Source organism: Octopus bimaculoides, chromosome 3 (genome assembly GCF_046866305.1).
Source record: "Octopus bimaculoides isolate indiv1 chromosome 3, ASM4686630v1, whole genome shotgun sequence".
Lineage (NCBI taxonomy): Eukaryota > Metazoa > Mollusca > Cephalopoda > Octopoda > Octopodidae > Octopus > Octopus bimaculoides.
The window spans coordinates 93,189,987-93,211,799 of NC_142930.1; the positions used below are offsets into that span (position 1 = coordinate 93,189,987).

General features: G+C 34.6%; 1 protein-coding gene across 3 annotated transcripts in view; it reads right to left on the reverse strand.

Annotated features, from left to right (window-relative positions):
* Positions 1 to 2,417: 2,417 nt before the first annotated feature.
* The window catches only part of LOC106880789 (uncharacterized), an 86,205-nt gene continuing 66,809 nt past the window's right edge, over positions 2,418 to 21,813 (reverse strand). For 2 of the 3 annotated variants that reach the window (XM_089349369.1, XM_089349370.1), the window contains exons 10-14: positions 20,624 to 20,776; positions 18,224 to 18,331; positions 10,629 to 10,775; positions 9,371 to 9,480; positions 2,418 to 2,770 (exon numbers count right to left, since the gene is read on the reverse strand). In XM_089349369.1, coding sequence (XP_089205495.1) covers positions 2,642 to 2,770; positions 9,371 to 9,480; positions 10,629 to 10,775; positions 18,224 to 18,331; positions 20,624 to 20,776 — 647 coding nt within the window. In that variant the 3' untranslated portion in view covers positions 2,418 to 2,641. The remainder of the gene's footprint in view (positions 2,771 to 9,370; positions 9,481 to 10,628; positions 10,776 to 18,223; positions 18,332 to 20,623; positions 20,777 to 21,813) is intronic. The other variant, XM_052966226.2, reaches the window with a different exon arrangement.

Consider the following 21,813-nt stretch of genomic DNA (forward strand, 5'->3'; position numbering starts at 1 on the left):
ATGAAAACATATGAGTCATAGGTATTATTCACATGGTGTATATATATATATATATATATTTGTATGTATTTAAACAGTTTTCAGTTATATTTCTCACTGAAGAATGCAAGCACCTCAGTTGCTCGTCTGCAAGAATGAATTCACAACATTCTAGTGGAAAATCTGCAAGCAAGCTCTATGTACAAAGAATGCAAATAAATAAAGAAACAAAAAAAAAGAAAATTACAATTTCAAGTAACTGAAATAAAATTCAAGGAAATCAAGAAGAAAGTAAGCAAATCTTCTTAAAATCAATACAAGACACAAGAACTAGGAGGAGGAGGATTCTTTCAGCAGAGGATAATAATTGCTTGTTGATAAATTTCGAGATGGTTCCAGCTCTAGCAGAAATTATCCAATCAACAATTGTTTTCTATGAATGATAATTCGTGTCCCATCAAATTTTAAGCACATATGCATATACAAATACAACTATGCACATACACACATATCTCTGTGTGTGTATGTATGTGTGTGTGTGTGTGTGTGTGTGTGTGTGTGTGTGTGTGTGTGCATGTGTATATAGACACACAGGATAAGAACGTGTGGCTGCCATCTGAATTCATTACATCTTACATTTGCCTAGATAGAACTATCTATCAGAGCATGTATGTGAGAATAAGGACACAAACATACACACACATATTTATATATATATATATATATATATATACACACATACATACACACATCCATATGCATATAGAGAAATACATATATATATATATATATATATATATATATATATATATATATATATATATATATATATATATACACGTACATACACACATCCATATGCATATAGAGAAATGCATATATATATATATATATATATATACACACACACTATGCATACATATACATACATACACAGACGTGTACACACACACACACACACACACACATATATATACATACACACACACATATCACACAGAACTATAAAGATACACACCAATATTACTTACACAAACATACAGCTATATATCACAAAGAAAAAAAAAACATACTGGGAATCTTGTAAATGTTCAATGGAGTAAATAATAGAAGATGGAATGCTTTTGTTGATATGGTTTTGGTGGATATATTTCATATATCTTCTTGCTGATTTAATATTTTCTGATTACATGTGTGTCTTTATGTGGGCATGTGCACTGGTACACATGCACGCACATGCAGGTGTTCATATATATATATCTATATATATATATATATATATATATAAAATGCTTGTGTTTGTGCTTATGCACAAATGCTTGTGTTTGTGTGTATAAGTGTATGTATATATGCATGTGTGCTTACATGTGTGTGTGTGTACATATGTATATATATATATACACACGCACATTTATATGCCTAAGTGTATGTAAGCATATAAAGGTGTATGTGCAAACACTCTCACAATCATGAGTGTGTGTGTGAGTGTGTGTGTGTGAGTGTGTGAGTGTGAGTGTGTGTGTGTGTGTGTGTGTGTGTGTTTGCATACATTTAATTTCTTTATCTTGAAATATATTAAATTCAACATCTGAGTAGTAAAGAAAAACAAGTTATATTCTGTACATTAAGGCACAAAAGAGAGAGAGAGAGAGAGAGAGAGAGAGAGAGAGAGAGAGAGAAAGAGAGAGGGGAGAGAGAGAGAGAGAGAGAGAGGGAGAAAGAGAGAGGGAGAGAGAGAGAGAGAGAGAGAGAGGGAGAAAGAGAGAGGGAAAGAGAGAGAGGGAGAGGACCGAAAGGTGTAGAGTGGCTGAGAAGAATATATAATTTAGAACAGGAAAGTGCATGAAGACGTTTAGAGTACATGGTCTGTAAATATGTCATGTCTGTTTGCATGTAAGCGTGGAGACATTAAATTATGTATGTGGTTGAGAGAGAATTTAGGTGGAAATTGTGTGTGTGTGTGCGTGTGTGTTGTGTGTGACAGAGAGAGAAAAAAATGAAGAACTGTATGTATGTCTTACAGATGCACAGATATGCATGAAAACATCCATATCTGTCTACATATCCATGTGAACATGGATACATGTGTGCACAGTGGTGCATGCATGAACACATGTATATCTGTACTATCCAAAGGAGAGGGAAGCATGTCTATACGGGAATGACAGAGTGTGTGTGTGTGTTTGTAAGAGAGTATGTGTGTATATAATATGATTGTATTTATTGGACAGATTCTGAAAAGAGTTTGAGTGTAACAGAAAATCAGTCTGTGAGAGAGAGAGAGAGAGAGAGAGAGAGAGAGAAAGAGATAGAACAGGTAAAAGACAAAGTAAGAGAAAGAAAGAGAGCCCAGTCGGTCCCCTCTCTCTCTCTCTGTATGTGTGTGTATATATATATATATATTTTCATGACCAAGGGTTGAGCAGGAGAACACGGTGTAGCAATTAAGTAATAATTTTTATTGTTGTGACTGCTGCTGCTGCTACTACTACTAGTGACACAGTTGTTGTTGTTGTTGTTGTTGTTGTTGTTATTGGCATTGTTGTTGCTGCTGCTGCTGCTGCTGCAGTGGCTGTCATTGTTGTTGTTGCTGAGGTGGTTGTTAATTTTATTGTTGCAGTTATTTCTCTATGTTGAAATTTCTTTCCTCTCCAGTGAAGAACTACGTGGATGATTTGGGAGTTTCCTTCTGTGACTGCTGCCTTTTCCTACCGTCTTTCCACACAAACGAATAATTTTCTTCCAGCTGTTTCTGTTTTTCGTTTTCTTTCAGAAGTTGTTGGTTGTCGCTCTGCAGAAGAAAATATGTAAAAACATGCAATTATTTTTCAACATTCTCTTGAGAGAATGAATAACTTAACAAAAATGAAAAATTAAAAATTGCTATCTCAATAGAAGGAAATGGTTTGTTAATTTCAGTTCCATTAACTTTGGAAGTTTATTTGATTTGATTCTATTGAAGAAGAAACGGTAGTAACTTTTCTTATATAGCCCCAAGTCAGCCCTCACTAAGCAGACCTATAATCAAAGGAGTTCCAGCGGTGACCATCTCATCTATTTTAGACATAGTATGTCATCCTCATTTAATATCCATTTTTTTCCATGCTTGCATTGGTTGGATAGTGTTCATTGATGCGGATATTCTACAACTGGATGCCCTTCCAGCTGCCAACCCTCATGAGTTTCTAAGTAAGGTAATATTCCCCATGACCAGACATGTTTTCATGAAAGATGAGAAACAAAGGACACCACTTGCATGACAGTGTCTTTTCTTTACAACAATTATATGAAGCCAAGGCAAGGAAACAGGAACACACACATAAATATGTGTGTGTGCAGGAGAAATTGTTTGAGGATTTGAAAATGTACCTGAATCTCAAAGCCCAGTCATTTTGAAATTTTGTAAGATTTATTTGAAAATTATGTTCTGACATTCAGGTGCATTTTCAAACATCATCATCTTCATCAATTTCGTTTAATGTCCGCTTTCCATGGCTTGGACGGTTAGACTGAGGGCTGGCAAGCCAGAAGGCTGCACCAAGCTCCAGTCTGATCTGACAAAGTTTCTACAGCTAGTGTCATGGTAGCTTTTTATATGCCACCAGCACGAGGGCCAGTCAGGCAGTACTGGCATCAACCACGCTTGAATGGTACTTTTTATGTGCCACTGGTATGGGAGCCACTCAGGTGGCACTGGCAACAATCATGTTTGAATGGTGCTTTTTACGTGCCACTGGCACAGAACCAGCCAGGCAGCACTGGCATCGACCACACTCGAATGGTGCTTTTTATGTGCCACCGGCACAGGTACCAATCTGGCTGTACTGTTATCAGCCTCCCCAAAACAAATTCTTTTATATTCTGCATGGATATACACTTCTCCCCATATACATATATATATATATATATATATATATATATATATATATATACAAATGATAGGCTTCTTTCAGTTTCCATCTACCAAAGCCTCTCACAAGACATTCCTCAGCTTGGGGCTAAAGTAGAAGACACTTGCTCCCCCAAGGTGCCACGCAGTCAGACTGAACCTGAGACAATATGTGGTTGGGGAGCACACAGTCATATCTACGTACTACTACTTATTTAATTCATGCTCTCATTCTTTTTTCTTAGATAGTAGTGTTATTTGCAAGAGATTGGGCTGTAATTTCTGACAGATCAGGTGACCATGTACAGGTTTTGTCATTGGTTCAGAGACTGAAGAGTTGTAGAATGAAGAAACCATAAACCCTTTCTATTATTGATAATGTAATGTGCCCTTCTGAATGACAGGCATAAAACAACTCTTTTATCACAACTTAAGCAAGTACAATGAAGGCTATGTTTCACTGAAGAAGTCAGAATAGGACTGGAAGAAGCACAAAGTTATCACTCACACTGTAAAACTTATTGCAAACTAACGCTGTTTCTTATCACAATAAATTTATTTTTGCTCTGCATTTGCAATATTTACTGCAGTAAATAGGTTAACACTAACTTAACTCAGCCAACCAGCATGACAAACAAGCATTATTATTATGCATATCAAGCATGTACACACACGTGTGTGTGTGTGTGTATATATATATATATATATATATATATATATATGCACACACGTATATATACACACACACACAAAAATATATATAAACACACAGGCACACAAATATATACACATACATATAACTACATATACGTGTGTGTGTGTGTGTGTGTTTCACCTGACACCCTCAATACCCTCTCTCTCAAAAGATCTATGTCATGCAAGTCACTTGGTGACCCTGTCACAGTACTAATGCTACATGAAAAGCATCCAGTCCACACTGTAAAGTGGTTGGTGTCTGGAAGGGCATCCAGCTGTAAAAACCATGCCAAAGTAGACCTCACCAGTGCTGGTACCATATAAAATGCAACCAAGCCACTGTGTGAAGTGGTTGCCATCAGGAATTCAGCTGTAAAAATCATGCCAAAACAGACAGTAAAGTTGACAGCTACTGTCAAACTGTCCAAGCAATGCCAGCACAAAAATACAAATATTAAATGATGATGATATATATATATATATATATATATATATATATATATATATATATATATAATGAGAATTTACAAAAAAACAAAAGACGAAGACGGGTATGTAAACAACAAACAGATGTATTAGTTTAACGCTTGGAAAGTGAGAAAGTCTTTTACATTTCGAGCCTACGCTCTTCAACAGAAAGGAACACAGAAATAAACGGGGAGAGAAAATAAAAAAGGTTTAGTGGCTAGCAATCTATCATGGAGAATGTGTGTGTGTGTATATATATATATATATATATATAATCAAATATATTCAATGAGAATACAGTATATTGAATTTCGAATAAGTGCTCTTGGTAGGGAAATGTCTAAAATCTTAAAGGTATTTAGACATTTAATAAGAGTGATTATATATTATAAAGTAAAAGCAAGAAAATTTACATCAAAAAATCATCACAGAAGATATACATCCAAAATAATATTGTATTAACAGATAACTATATAAATATATAAAGTATGATTATTTAAAAAGTTTGAAATATCTTACGATCGTTTCATGAATATATTACTCTTCGAAATGAAATTTAATATTGATAATCATTATTAGGTAATACATCCACTCGTCAGAGAAAAAGGGTAAATCTCCGTGTAGTGAATCAAATGGTATTTAAAAACATATGATAAAGATGTTATTTAAAAAAGGTACTGGCATAGATGTGCACTGGTACAAACTTGGGCTAAAAATTTTGAAGAAATAATATAAGTTAAGTCTGTGGTAAAATCTTCTGCAGTAATCCATAATGGCTGTGTGTAGATATAAATCCCATAATTCCATTCTCTTCAATGTGATCCATTTACTTTATGATATATATATATATATATATATATATATATATATATATATATCATCATCATCATCATATGTGTATATATATATATATATATATATATATATATATATATATATATGCGAGTAAAAATAAATACAAAAAAGGTGGTTTTTTTGTATGATTGTGTATAGAGGAATATATTATTTTGTTTAAAAGAGTTCCAACACTGTCTGTTTTTTTATGTTTTATTTATATTCCTGCAGAACCAATGTGGGGTATAGAATATGGAATATACAATATATAATATAATATACAATATATAATATAATATACAATATATAATATAAAATAAAATAAAATAAAAATGGATGGCACCATGAAAGAAAGTATTGAATGTAGATGAAATATTGGGTGTTCAATATAAAGGATCAAATATATAAATATATAAATATAAATATATAAAGGCGACTCGAGTTTCAGGGCTAGTTCCCTTCGTCATGGCCGGTATGACAGACTTTAACAGACTGTAATAAGTTGGCTGGTTTTCTGTCTTTTATACCAATTCCTTTGGACGGCAGCAGTAGGTGTTTGGCTATTTTTAGAATTGATGTCAAATCTATTTTTAGAAATGATGATATTTTAATTTATTGTTTTGTGTGGGTTGTAGGGATAAGATTTTTAAACCCCAGTAGGTGTTTGGCTGTTCTTAGAAATGATGCCAAATCTATTTATAGAAATGATGATATCTGAGAGATTTTTTGTGTTTTGGTTACAGGGATAAGATTTTTAAACCCCAAGTAAGATGGATTTAATCATTGTTTGTTAAGAGTGGGTTTGAATTTCTTAATAAAGTCCTTTTCTTTACATTTTCTTTCAATTTCATTCCGGTTGTAAAGTTTATGGAATGGAAATATATTAAAAGTTTGATGACCACATGTTGCTAGATGGTTACTCAGTGGTATTTGGCGGACTTCTGGGTTTTTAATCTGTTGTCGATGTACCCGTGAGCGTTCCGATAGTGCATTACCTGTCTGGCCAACGTACAATTCTTCACAATTAGGGCATTTGATGCAGTAGATTAGATTTCTACTTTTGCAGTTCATGTTCGCATTGGTGAATATTTTCCCTGTTTTTGTGTTCATATATGGGCCGGTGTGGATTGATCGGCATGTGCCGCATCGGCTATCATTGCATTTGGATACAGTGAATGTTTGATTTTTGTTGCTGAGGCCAAAGGAATTGGTATAAAAGACAGAAAACCAGCCAACTTATTACAGTCTGTTAAAGTCTGTCATACCGGCCATGACGAAGGGAACTAGCCCTGAAACTCGAGTCGCCTTTATATATTTATATTTATATATTTATATATTTGATCCTTTATATTGAACACTCAATATTTCATCTACATTCAATACTTTCTTTCATGGTGCCATCCATTTTTATTTTATTTTATTTTATATTATATATTGTATATTATATTATATATTGTATATTCCATATTCTATACCCCACATTGGTTCTGCAGGAATATAAATAAAACATAAAAAACAGACAGTGTTGGAACTCTTTTAAACAAAATAATATATATATATATATATATATACATACATACATATATATACACACACACACACACACTTGCATATATACACATACGCGTGTGTGTGTGTGTGTGTGTGTGTGTGTGTGCACAGTGGTGGTGTATGCAAAACTAGTGCAACATCTCTTTCTGCTTACTCCTCTTTATACCCAGTGAACTTGACACTTTTCCTTGCAAGTTTAATAAAATAAGTACCAAAGTATTCGTGATAATATAACCAATTTAAAATTTCAGGGCAGAGAGTAGGTCAATTACATCAATCCTGAAAGAATGAACAGCAAAATCAATTTCAGTGGAATTGGAACTCAGAACATAAAGACAGACAAAATTCTGTTGAGCATTTTGTCCAGAATGCCAATGATTCTGCCACCTTACTACCTTTTTCCAAAACTAAATATTAAGATCTGGAAATAGAGATAACCAGTGTGTTGAGAACTAAAAACCAGAACTATTCCTATAGTAATAGATATCTTATTAAAGTAAATTAAATAGAGACAAGAAAATAAATAACCAACACATCATGACTCAAACAAAAATAAATTAGCACCACAAGGCATTATACACATATCTAACACAGAGAACTTTCAAAACACTAGAAAACCACAATACCAAAACTGAGTATGAATCAAAGTTGCTCACAGAACTACACTTCTCTGTGCAGTGAAAGCACCAAAAAAATAAAGGTTTCAAATTTTGTTACAAGGCCAGCAATTTTAGAGGAAGTGGCTTAGTCAATTACATCAACCCCAGTGCTCAACTAGTGCTTTTTTTTTTACCAAGCCTGAAAAGATGGAAGATGAAGTTGACTTCAGTGGAATTTGAACTCAAAAGGAATTTTGTCCAGTGTGCTCACACTTCTGCCTGCTCACAGCCTTACTGATATAAAATAATGTTTTTTTTAACAAGGATACAAGGCTGCAAATTAGCAAAGGGAGAAACTATAGCCAAATAGATCAGATCCTCGTGTATAACTAGAAATTATTTTATCAGTATAGGAGGTATAAAAAGAAAACCTAATCCCACATAAGGTTTGCACACAGAGCCTTGAGATGAAACCAAATAATGTAATGTATTTTATTTGGCTCTATATACATGTGTTAGTATGTATCATGATCCCTGAACCATGATATAAACATTGACTTATTTTGGTTAGGTACAAAGATAATCTAATGATAGGAACGAAAAATGAAAATGTAAAGTCAATACAAAAGGAGCTGCAAAGTTCCTGGCTTTAAGGGTTCTTTTACAGGGTTTAGAAAATTTGAAGGACCACTGCAATAAGTGTGTGAATCTGAGAGGGGAATGTGTTGACTGAAATCATAATTAACTGATCCTCCTGTATTTTATTTTACTCAAAGCCAGGAGCTTTTCAGCACACCCTTTGTACATCTATTCCAGTAAATGTACAAAATGAAGTCATTCCAAGCAGAAATGTGCTTTCATGCACATACACACTCACACACAATCACACACATCACATATGTATAAACTAGCAAGAGAACCTTTACATGGTTACTCAAACTGTTTGGAATAGCAGCCAAATTTTCCTCAATTCACATGCAAGCTACTTCAAAAATTAAAACAGCAAAGCAGACTATGTAATCTTACTTATCCCTAAAAAGGTAGAATGGGCACAACCATTTGATCAGTGTTGACCTGAGGTTTAGCAGCAACAATAGCTAACATGCATACCCATGCAGGGATGGTAATTGGCTATAATCTCCATTAATTCCTTCCTATGTGACATCTTCCATTCTTTAACTGAAGTTAGAACAGATAAACATAGCTAAAATGCTAACCAAGTGAAGATAGAAATAGGAAACCTCTTTGTAGAAATTGATTGATTTTTTCTAATAACACTGTAAAAGACAATCAAAGAATACAGATGAGAAAGTTAGTCAGAGTTTTGGAGATATCTTTGCAGTCTGTTACTTACCAAGACAGTAATTACCATATTCTTCACAGCATTTGCTTCTTCCTTTGAGATCTTGATTGTGTCCTTCCCAGAGAAACCAGTAGAGAAAATTCGTACTTTTACTTTATCACCTGAGAGAATTAAAAATACAGAATAGAGTAAAAGCAAACTAAATAATCATAGGCGCAGGAGTGGCTGTGTGGTAAGTAGCTCGCTTACCAACCACATGGTTCCGGGTTCAGGCCCACTGCATGGCACCTTGGGCAAGTGTCTTCTACTATAGCCTCGGGCCGACCAAAACCTTGTGAGTGGATTTGGTAGACGGAAACTGAAAGAAGCCCGTCGTATATATATATATATATATATATATATATATATATATATATATATATATATATATGTGTGTGTATATGTTTGTGTGTCTGTGTTTGTCCCCCCAACATCGCTTGACAACCGATGCTGGTGTGTTTACATCCCCGTAACTTAGCGGTTCGGCAAAAAGAGACGGATAGAATAAGTACTAGGCTTACAAAGAATAAGTCCTGGGGTCGATTTTCTCGACTAAAGGTGGTGCTCCAGCATAGCCGCAGTCAAATGACTGAAACAAGTAAAAGAGTAAAGAGTATAGAAATAATGTGGTTGTGTGATGAATAAGTTTCCTTTGCAATCCATAGTTTCAAGTTCAATCTCAAAACACACCACCTTTGGTGTGTAGCTTTTATCACAGTCATTTGAGTGAGATTAAGTAAACTGAAATGAAACTATCCAGAAGCCCATTGTGCACACAAGTGTGTGTGTGTGTGTGTGTGTGTGTGTGTGTGTGTGTACGTGTGTGTGTGTGTGTACGTGTGTGTGTGTGAGAGAGAGAGAGAGAGAGAGAGAGAGAGTAACTAAACAATATTCTATCTTGGGTCTAGCTATCGTCAGTGCACAACTAAATAAACCATGTTTTTGTTCCCGTTGATCTATCCATCTGTCCTACACCGACTATCACCTTTTGCAATACTGGCTGGAGGCCCTCGTTTGGCAACTAACTATACAAAGTTAGCCTCATTCTGAAAAGCCATATGCAAGTTCCCCAATTCCATACTGAACCTGAAACCATGCAGTTGAGAAGTAAACTTATTAACCAAACAGCAGTATCTGCACCTACAGATTAAATACTAGAAAAAGATATTAAAACAAAAAAGGACCAATTAACTCTGAGAGCAAAACACAATACTGAAAAACTGAAGAATTTCTGGCAGTGCCAACACCACCTATTGCTGTTGTAACACACCTGATAGTTGTATTCCAGCTTTTTCTAATCCTTCTTTAACAGATTCTTCTAGTTTATTATTTTCTTTATCCATTACATCTTCTTCATCAGTCAAGAGTCCGCCCTGCCCGAGTTTACTTACACGGACTTTAACTTTATTGTCAGCTTCTATGCAAAACAAATGAACAAGAACACTTAATTTTTATAGCTAACATGTGTATTATTTCAGGAAATTGAATTTTCAATAATAAATCATAAAAGAAAATTATAACAACTTCATAAATTACAAAACATTTTTTTCACATATACAAACAATCGAGCAAAATATTGAAACATTTGAGATAAGAAATTTCCATTACAAACTTGAAATGCTCTTTATGCTTTGAAAACTTTGCACACATCAGTGTAAATTGATTTATAATTTTTAAACTATATACACTGAAGATAATTTCAAATAACAAATAGAGAACAAATATGATTCTAACACAGGAGAATTGTTCACTTTCAAGACATCTGTTGTTGCTTTCTTTGTTTTATCTTTTTTACTTTTTTTAATAATCCCTTCTAGATTGTTTTCTTGACAGTCTTATCAAATTTAGTTCAGATTTTTGAAGAAAAATATAACAAGGTTCTCTGAAGTTTATTCTTATAACATTAGATTAAATTCCATTTATGTGATTTCCACCAAATTATATTTGTTTCTTTAGTACTCAGCAGCTGTAATATGCTTTTCAAAATTTAGTTCAAAATATTAATAAGGTTTTTAGCCCGAACAATTTTTTAAGGACATCAATCATAAAATTTATTGCAAAGCTAACTCAAGAACAATAAGGGATGAAGGGCAAATTTAGAAAACAGAAAAAAGACAATGGGTTAGTTTTCTTGTTGTTGTTGTTGCTGGATATTAAATTTTAGGCAATTTCCATCTAATTTTAAATGTGATAATGGAGGAACGGTGAATGAGAATAAGGTTTCACTTTCTTTCTTATTTCATAATCTCACAGATTAATAATTCTCTTCAAAAAATGAGAGACAAGATGATTCTAAGCTGTTCAAAATCTTAAATATTCAGTCAATATATTTACTTTTAAACATCTAAATATCCAGTATGGGTTACTGAATTATTATGAAGATTATAATTTTAGGAGACTATTCAACTTCATCTTTCCTGATGATTATATATCAGGAGCAGCAGCATTAACATCATCATTTAACATCCACTTTTCCATGCTTGCATTCAGATGGAATTTGTTGTACCAGATTTTCCACATAACTTGCCTAAGACATATAATATGTTACAAAAGCACACCTATGACTCCATCAAGACTTGAGGACCCAAGGTAAAAAGAAAGATATAACTATATTCTATACATATATCATCATCATCATTGTTGTTTAATATCCATTTTCCATGCTGGCATGGGTTGGATAGTTTGGCAGGAATTGACATGCCAGAAGAATGTGCCAAGCTCCAACATCTGCATTAGCATGGTTTCTACAGCTAGACACCCTTCCTAGTGCCAACCACTTCACAGAGGGTAGTAGGTGCTTTTCTATATGGGACCAGCACTAGTAAGGTCACCAACTAACTTGCAAAACAAAAGCCCTTAAACTGATGCAGGTGTAGCATTGAGGGAGGAGGCTTTGTGCCAGGTAATGAGAGACAGGAATAGTTGTCTTACTACAGAGGAGATACATGGCTACCCCAGTTGGAAAACAAGAGAAGATAATGGTAAAGAGATGTCAGGGAGTACCCTCAAATTCCAAGAAGGTAGCTGTGATAGAAGTGGTCTAGAACATTGGACAGGAAGAATGCATAGGTAGTTCATAAAAGTATGAAAGGATAATAGCAGTTGGATAGAGATGGGGATAGAGGTGAATGCAGTGAATGATGAAGTCAAGTGGAGGCATGGTCAGTGAGAAATATCAGTGACCGGGGGAGGGGGGCAATGGGAATTAGAAGTGGGTCAGGGAGGTAATAGGTGGCAACACAGATAATGTTAAATGTTGGGTGGTGGGATGCAAGAGGTGTATAGGGGTGAAAATAGTGGGAGATGAACACAGGTTGTAAGGGTAGAATGAGCAATGAAGGAAGACAAAAAGAGACCCTTAGTTGAAAATAAGGTGGTAAGGAATAAGAATGCTGGAGACTTGGAAGTGGTTCCCTGAGAATACAGGAGACAAAGTGGTTCCAGGCAGGGTGAGTGGTTGCACAAAAGTGCAGTACATATGTATTTACACACACACACGCACAGAGAGTCTTTTGACTGGTTTCATGTCATTATCAAGTATTTTATTTCTAGATATTTATAACAGTACTACACTGGATTCAAACTAGAAATCTTTGTTGCTAATTTAAGAGTAATAATTATCCACTTGGCCACTGATGCTGGTACAACAGCATAAAAAAGAAAAGGGAAGCTCTTGTTTTAAATGCGTCAATGCAATGTTAAGTGCAGTGATTTCAAAACATTTCACCACAAAAGCCATTACTGGATTTCCTAAAAATTGTAGACTTATACCTATATTTTACAAACACCACCACCATCACTATAATTTCCAAATGTTATGAAATTAAATCAAATTTATTTCAGAGAGAGTTTATTCATATAAAAATTACATGTCTCTCTGTTTGAGTTTGTCTGCCACTACGACTTGACAACCGGTCTTGATATGTTTAACTCTCCATAACCTAGCAGTTTGGCAAAAGAGACCAATATAATAAATACCAGACTTAAGAATAAAAAATAAGTACTGGGGTCAATTTGTTTGACTAAAAGCCTTCACAAAGATGCTCCAACGTGGCTGCAGTCTAATGACTGAAACAAGTATAAGATAAAAGATATAAAAACGGGTTTTAATATTAGTTTTAGAAAATAAGATTATCAAATTAAAAGCCATCTTATCTTGCAGAACATCAGAATTTTTTCCTAGAACCCACAATGAAAACACTGGCCAAGTGGATAAGAGCATTATTATTCTTAGTTTAGAAAGAAAAGTCTCAAGTTCAAATGTAGCCTGATATACTAATCTTTCATTCTTTTATTTGTTTCAGTCAACCCCCAGGTCTTATTCTTTGTAAGCTTAGTACTTATTCTATTGGTCTCTTTTGCCCAACTGCTAAGTTACGTGGACTAAACACACCAACATTGGTTGTCAAGCAATTGGTGGGGGGGGGGGGGTAACAAACAGAGACACAAACCTATACCTATATATATATATATATATATATATATATATATATATATATATATATATATATATATATATATATACACACACACATACATATACACAACAGGCTTCTTTCAGTTTCCATCTACCAAATCCACTCACAAGGCTTTGGCCAGCCCAAAGCTATAGTAGAAGACACTTGCCCAAGGTGCCACAGAGTGGGACTGAACTCAGGACCATGTGGTTGGAAAGCAAGGTACTTACCACACAGCCACTCCTGCATCTATGTGCATAATCAGTAAAAGGCACCCATTACACTCTGGAAATGGTTGGCATTAGGAAGGGCATCCAGCTGTTAGAAACCATGCCAAATCAGATTGGAACCTGGTGCAGCTTCCTGGCTTACCAGTTCTCAGTTCAAACCATCCAACCCATGCCAGCATTGAGAATGGGTACTAAATGATGATCATGATGAAGACAGCGAATACAGTCAGAAATCAGATCAATCAAAATGTTATGCAGATGTAAATATTTGAAAATAAAAAAAAAAATGCTCCTCGATTAGTAGTCAAAAAAAACTTGTAACCTTATATTTAATTTTCTTAATATTTAGATCAAAGCTGCTTTGCAAGGCAAATCAAGTTGTCTTAAATGTCATGTGGAAAGATATAATACAACAGCTGTATTGGAATATGAAATAAAGAAGCTTCTTATCTTTTAGCTTTTACTTGTTTCAGTCACTGGTCTGTGGCACTGCTTGGAGGGGTTTTAGTACTGAGCTCCGTACTTATGAGTTTTTTTCTTTTTGTTTGTTTGTTTGTTTTTTTATGTTTAAGTATGGTACTTATTCTACTAGTGTCTTTTGTTGAACTTCTAAGTTATGGGAGACATAAACAAACCAACACCAGTTGTGAAGTGGTGGGAGAGATAACAAACATAGAAACAGAGACACACATGTGGGTGTATGTAAATGTGTGTGTGTATGCATGTGTATATATGTGTATGTGTGTGTGATATAAAAGAAAAACACAAAGACAAGAAGTTGGCTTCCCAATCACATGGTCTTAGGTTCAATTCCACTGTGTGGCATCTTGAGAAAGTGTTTACTACTATAGAACCAGGTCAACCAAAGCCTGGTGAGTTTGTGAGTGGATTGGGAAAACAGAAACTGAAAGAAGATCATCATGTGTATTTATGAGTTTGTGGTTTGTTTTGACCCTGCCAGTGCTTGACAACTGGTGTTGGTTTGTTTACATTCCGGCAACTTTGCAGTTTGGCGTAAGAGACCAATAGAATAAGTACCAGGCTTATAAAAAGAATAAGTAAAATAAGTAATGGATTCGATTCATTTAACTAAAACCCTACAAGGCATCACACCAGCAAAACCACAGTCCAATGACACAAACATGTAAGAAGTAAAAGATAACAGATGTTAATTTAAACTTAAATTTGACATAGTCTGAAGTCAAAATCTGGAATGATTACACTTAATGAAGTATTTCTTCAGGTAGTCAATGGGCGCAGCCACCTCTCATCTTCCAGCCAACTTCATTCTACCATTCCTGCACTTCTGACATTGATAATTAGGGTGCAAGTATGGCTGTATGGTGAAGACGTTGGCTGTGCACCCATGTGGAACCAGGTTCAATCCCACAGCACAGTACTTTGAGCGAGTGGCTTCTACATATATTTATTTGGGCTAATTAAAGTCAAGCGATAGAAATTTAGTAGGCAGAAAATTTGCAGTGTGTGTGTATGTGAGAGAGAGGAAACAGAAAGCGAGAGAGAGAAAGAGAGAGAGAGAGAGAGAGAGAGAGAGAAAGAGTGAATGTGTACGTGTGTGTGTGTGAGGGGAGACAGACAGGGCAAGAGAGAGTGAGTGTATCCCTGTGACAGAAAGAGAGAAAATGAATGAGTGAATGTGCGTGTACGCAAGCATGTGTGTCTAAATCAATATAAATTACTTGTGGTATTTGCTCCCCGAAGGGAGGTAACTCTAACAAGGGACAAAACTTCATTTGAATAAAAATCGATAAAATAGGTATCAGAGTACGTGACTGAAATTTTTGGGAATTAATTACAGCAGATGGTACTTTGGGATTATTTAAAAATGGTTTCTAGTCTAGGCACACAGCCAGTAATTTTGAGGCAATAGTGTTAGATGATATCATCTATTTCCAATGGATGACTGGTATTTTATTTTAACAACCCCCGAAAATTTAAAGGCAAAGTTGACCTCAATGAGATTTGAGCTCAGAAAGTACAGAGTTGTAGGAAATAGCACATTTTTTTAAATAATTTTTTTCTGATGCTCTAATTATTCTGCCATCTCAACAGAAAAAAAAACAACTCTTAATAGATTGTGAAGTGAAAGAAAAAGGAGATTATATAAATAAAATCTTTCTTCCCAAAAAATTATATCCTGAGAAAAAAAACAATTGTCAAAAAAAAAATGGTAAATAAAAATACAAAATTTATCTTGCCTAACATATTGAGTAAACAGAAAACAATTCAAAGTTTAAAAAAACACAAAGATCGGTTAGAAAATATATGACAAATAAAAGAAAATATTACCAAGACATCTTGACAATATCACATGATATATTAATGGAAAATGTGAATACTTTGTCAAAGAGGAAAACTATTTGAAAGAAACAAACAACATTCCACCAAAAATTGCAAGGAATGGCACAAAACAAATAAAAAAGAATTTATAGAAATCCTGTGAAGTTCATCATCATCATCATTTAATGTCCATGTTCCAAGCTGGCATGGGTTGGTCGGTTTGACAGGGTCAAATGGGTCCAAGGACTGTATTGTACACTAATGTCTGCATTGGCATGGATTCGACAGCTGGATGCCCTTCCTAATGCCAACCACTAAACAGCATGTACTCTGGGTGCTTTTTTTCATGTCACCAGCACTATTGAGGTCATTATGCAACTTACAAGACTACAAACCTTGAGAGGGGTGGGTCGTTAGGGGACAAAGGGTCAGAGTATGGGAGAAGTGGGAGAGGGGACAAAGCAGGTTCTTGTAGAAGTGCTGCATAGTTATTCACATTTAGCGCGAGGGAGGGAAAGAATGAAGGAGTTACGAGGACTTATGATGGATAAAGGCATCAATAGTAACAAAAATGAATGATTGAGTTGAAGGTAAGTGAAGTTAAGAATGCTGACCTTTTGCAGACCCATGAGATTGGTGGGAAACAAAAAGAGAAAGAAACCACAGCTCATGAGTTGAAACAGTATGGAAACAGAACATAAAATATGGTTTGTCATCACACTAAGAGACCTGGTTTGAATCTTCTATCTTTTATCTTTTACTTGTTTCAGTCATTGGACTACGACCATGCTGGGGCACCGCCTTGAAGAAATTTAAATCAAGTGGATCAACCCTGTACATTTTTTCTTTTAAAGCCTGATACTTTTCTATCTGCCCCTTTTGCTGAACTGCTAAGTTACAGGGACATAAACACACCAACATTAGTTGATAAGCTGGTAGTGGAGGACACACACACACACACACACACACACACATATATATATATGACAATGGGCTTCTTTCAGTTTCTGTCTACCAAATCTACTCATAAGACTTTGGTCAGCCCAAGGCTATAGTACAAGACACTTGCCCAAGGTGCCATGCACAGGGACTGAACCTGGAACAATGTAGTTGGGAAGCAAGTTTCTTACCACACAGCCATACCTGCACCTTTTTTAATATGCTACACCAACAGGCATCAGAGATAAAAGACCTCTACTCATACAAAACTTCACAAATTAGTGGGTTGGTTTTGTTGTAGCCAGTTAGTAAGACCAATGAATATCTTTTCACTCAATCTTCTCTAGCTTCTTCTATATTTTAATATATTTCCAGATGTTACCAAGTGTTCAATTCTTTGTCTTCTCACATGAAGTCTAATGAGCATAACCTGTTACTTACTTATACTGTTCAGATGGTTTCTGTCCATCTAAAGACTTCAATGTTTTTTTACACCATCTGTATAGAATACCTTTAGTATTCATCTCAGGAATCAAACTTTCACAGCATAGACAAGCTTTCATACTTGCTTGTTGATGTTCCTAGTCACACAGCTATGCTTACAATTTTTTATAATTCCGTTAAAGGCAACCAAAGTTAGGTGATGAAATTAGTAACAGATTAAACCCAAGTTTACCATCCAAAAGAGTAACAATGAAGGAAGCCTCTATATGGTCACAGATCCTGCAAGAAATAGCTCCCAAATCAACACCAAAACTTGAGACAAGGAAGGACAAATTGAATAATGTATACACAAAAAGGCAGGCTGGTCATAACTATAATGCTTTCAATCACAGGCTTGCTCCATCAAAGTTGAGTTGAGATTAAGCAACAACAATGACCACCCAACAGTTATTCTACAAGATTATATATCATTAGTAAGTCAATTCATTACTCACCTTTATCTGTTGCACTGTCAGATAGTTTGTCTGTTTGTTCTTCATCACTAGCAGCTGGTGTTACCCCATCAGGATCTGAGGATGGTGAGGGTGCATCATTTGCAGAACCTGAATAAGGTTCAAAATTTGAAAACAATGAAAGAAAAAGAAAGTAATTTTTTTTTTTAATTGATACATACTGCATCAATGAGGAATGTATCTATCTATGCATAGGGCACAAACAGAAATGGTTAAAACATCACCTTTCACCAGCAAAGTTTCATTTTTCTTATATTCTAGTATTATTAAAAAAAAAAAACTGCATGGTCTAACGAGAAATAAATCAATGTTTAGGAGAAGAATAAACAGATGGTGTTTTATGAATGTGGCACAAGCAAATCCAAAGTTATGTAAAACGGCTAATGATTCCTTCTACTGTAATTTGTAGGGAGTGGGGCTAGTCACTTACATCGATAACAGTGCTCAACTGGTACTTATTTTCTCGACCCAGAAAGGATGAAAGGTAATGCCAACTTAGGCAGAATTTGAACTCAGAATGTAAAGCAGGAAGAAACGCCACTGAGCATTTTGTCCAACATGCTAATAATTTCCAATAATGATTTCTAACATAGGTACAAGGCCACAAACTGGGAGATGAAGAACAATTAAATCAATCCAATACAATACTGATACTTTCATTAGAAAGTTCAAAGGTAAAGTCAACTGAAATGAATAATAGGTGAAAACCAAAAGTAGTATATTCAATCACGTCACTGAAATCAGAAAATTAGATCAGAACAACCCACAGAAGATGAAAGTGATAAAATCCAGAAGTGCCAGATACGATATTAATAACTGAACTCAATACTAGAAATAATATAATGGGTATAAATAGTCTAGACATCCATATCGTAACCTACAGCTTTAACTTTATTAACTGAAAGCTATGTGAACTGAAGACATTAGAAAAACCAAGAAACTACTAATTGTGCTCCAAAGCCATCACTCTAAAGCTAATACAGATAATATATACATTTCCCACACACATAGTGAAGATTAGATCTGATGCAAACAGAAAATTATTCCAAAGCTACAGCTATGGCACACAAATACTTAGAAGCAAGCAAAGTAAAACTTGATTGATATAATAAGAAAAATTGGAAAAAATAATAACTTTTCTCTATATACAGGATCTTCAAAAAGTACAGAGATGCTGTCAGAATAGTAGGAATTATTAATGAACTCAATGACAAAATTAGTGTGCAGGAAAGAGTCAATCAGAGTTTGGTTTTCAATCTCGTCCTGTTTATTACAGTTCTGTAAGTTATAAGAGTTCACACAGGCTACTCATGATAACCCTTGAGTTAGTGGAAGGCTAAAGGTTTGTCTCCCCTGTAATAACATATTTCCTGCCAGGGGCAAACCATGTATTTACATAAGGAAGCAATAACATCAAACAGGAAGTTTATCTATAACAAAGAAAAAACATATACTTATAGTAGAAAGTACATAAAGCAACAGAAAAATCAAAGAAGGTATTGGAAAACGTAATAAAATCAGATCTTAGGATGCTGACCCTCACAAACGAAATGACAAATTTGAGAGGAGTGACATTACACCACATTGTGAACCTGTCCAGCCCAAGGCATAAAAAAGAAGAAAAAAGAAACACAATAAGCTTCAGTAAACGGTCAAAATTTTCACAAGTTCTACATTGATCCAGTGAGCATTAATTCTAATCAGTTGAATTTGACTCAATGCATATTAAAAAAAACAGGTGGAACATTTATTTGATTTGGGGGGCTTTTTTTTTTATTATTTTAGTCCAAGGTGGAAAGGTGTTAATCATAGCATTGCAATCCACCAAGTTTGCTTAAATCCATATGATTTAGAGAAGTTTAATGGAGATTCATTAGAGAAATCCTGCAATTGACATTTAGAAAATAAACTATTCATGCAGTTCTTATACATTCAGTAAGTATAGATTGACCTGTCAGCATATTAGTGTATTAAGAATTCATTGCCTAGAAGATTAGTAAAGTGAAAGCTGACTAGAGAATGCATTCACCCTTTAATATTCAGATTACTTTGTCAAATATAATGCTTATATATTCACATTTTATAAAACTAATTCTGTGTTATCTCATAGCTTTGAGATTTCAAAGATATGATTGCTTGTTTTTAGAATGACATTGCAGAGTAGGTGAGAAAGGCTGGATCTGCCCAGTTTGAACATAAAATAGGGCTGGATTGGCAGGTTTAAATGCTAAAGGGTTAATCTAGTAAAGATTAATAAAAAGATAGACCCTGGAAAGCAAAGAAAAGCAGTAAATTAAAGATTAGTGAAACTGATAATTAGTTAAGTAGAATTACAAAGTGTTATCAAAAATAATGATAAGTAAAGACAAATGCATTCCTTACTTGTGTCAGTTAAAGGGTCTTTATGCGGGTTATCTGTTTCTGAGGAATGACTTTCCAAATCTTCTTTAGCATCAGATTCCATGGAAAATTGTTCACCAACATTTTTCACATATTTTGAATAATCTTTAATCATATTTTCAATTTTCTTCATCTCTGGCAAAGACAATACATATATATATGTATATATGTATCATTGTTATTATCATCACTGTTTTAATCACTGTTTTACCATGTTAATATGGCTTGATTTAATAAATGTGTGTGTGTGTGTGTGTGTGTGTGTGTGTGTGTGTGTGTGTGTGTGTGTGTGTGTGTGTGTGTGTGTGTGTGTGTATGTGTATATATATATATATATATATATATATATATATATATATATATATATATATATAATCATATCAAGTGTGATAAATGATATCAAAAAAATTGTGCAATGTATAAAAAGTAATAGGAACTACATATAATCCATTGCAGCTATTAAGAGTTTCTTGCCATGAAGACAATTTGTCAGACCAAGCCTTCGCTTATCCAGCCATTTAAATTATACTTTGAAAAAATAGTTTTCATTTCAGCTACAGTGCACAGCTCATAAGTAGTAGAAATGAGTTATTTCCCCTTAAGAGTGTAATGCATTTCAAATGTTAATATTACAAAATTGAAAATATTACAACCAGAAAAAAAAATTAGACTGGAATTAGAATAGAGACTTAACCCTCTGAGCCCTCAACTCTGGAACCTTATTTTACTATATACCTGGCACTCCACTGGTGCTACAGTATAGAGAAGAATAAGACATCTACCGGTAAACCAGTGTTACGGGCTCAAAGGGTTAAGAGTGGTATATTAACAGGAGCATGCATAAACATATTAACAATGGGAAAAAAGAGGATAGAGAGAAAGAAAGAACAATGAAAAGGGAAATTCAGAAAATAGAAAACAACAAAAGGAAGTATAAACATTCAAAGTGAGCATAACTACATGCATTTGTGCAAAGTTACTTAAGTCAAGGTGGCATAATCAAGTCACATAACTGAAGTTTCTCCAAAGTGTCTGCATTTCCTAAATATCTTTGAACAGGTGTTTTATCTCTTACTTGTTCCGGTTATTTTGACTGTGGCCATGCTGGGGCACTGCCTTGGAGAGTTATTTTAGTCTAACAAATCAACCGCAGGACTTAATTCTTTTAAGCC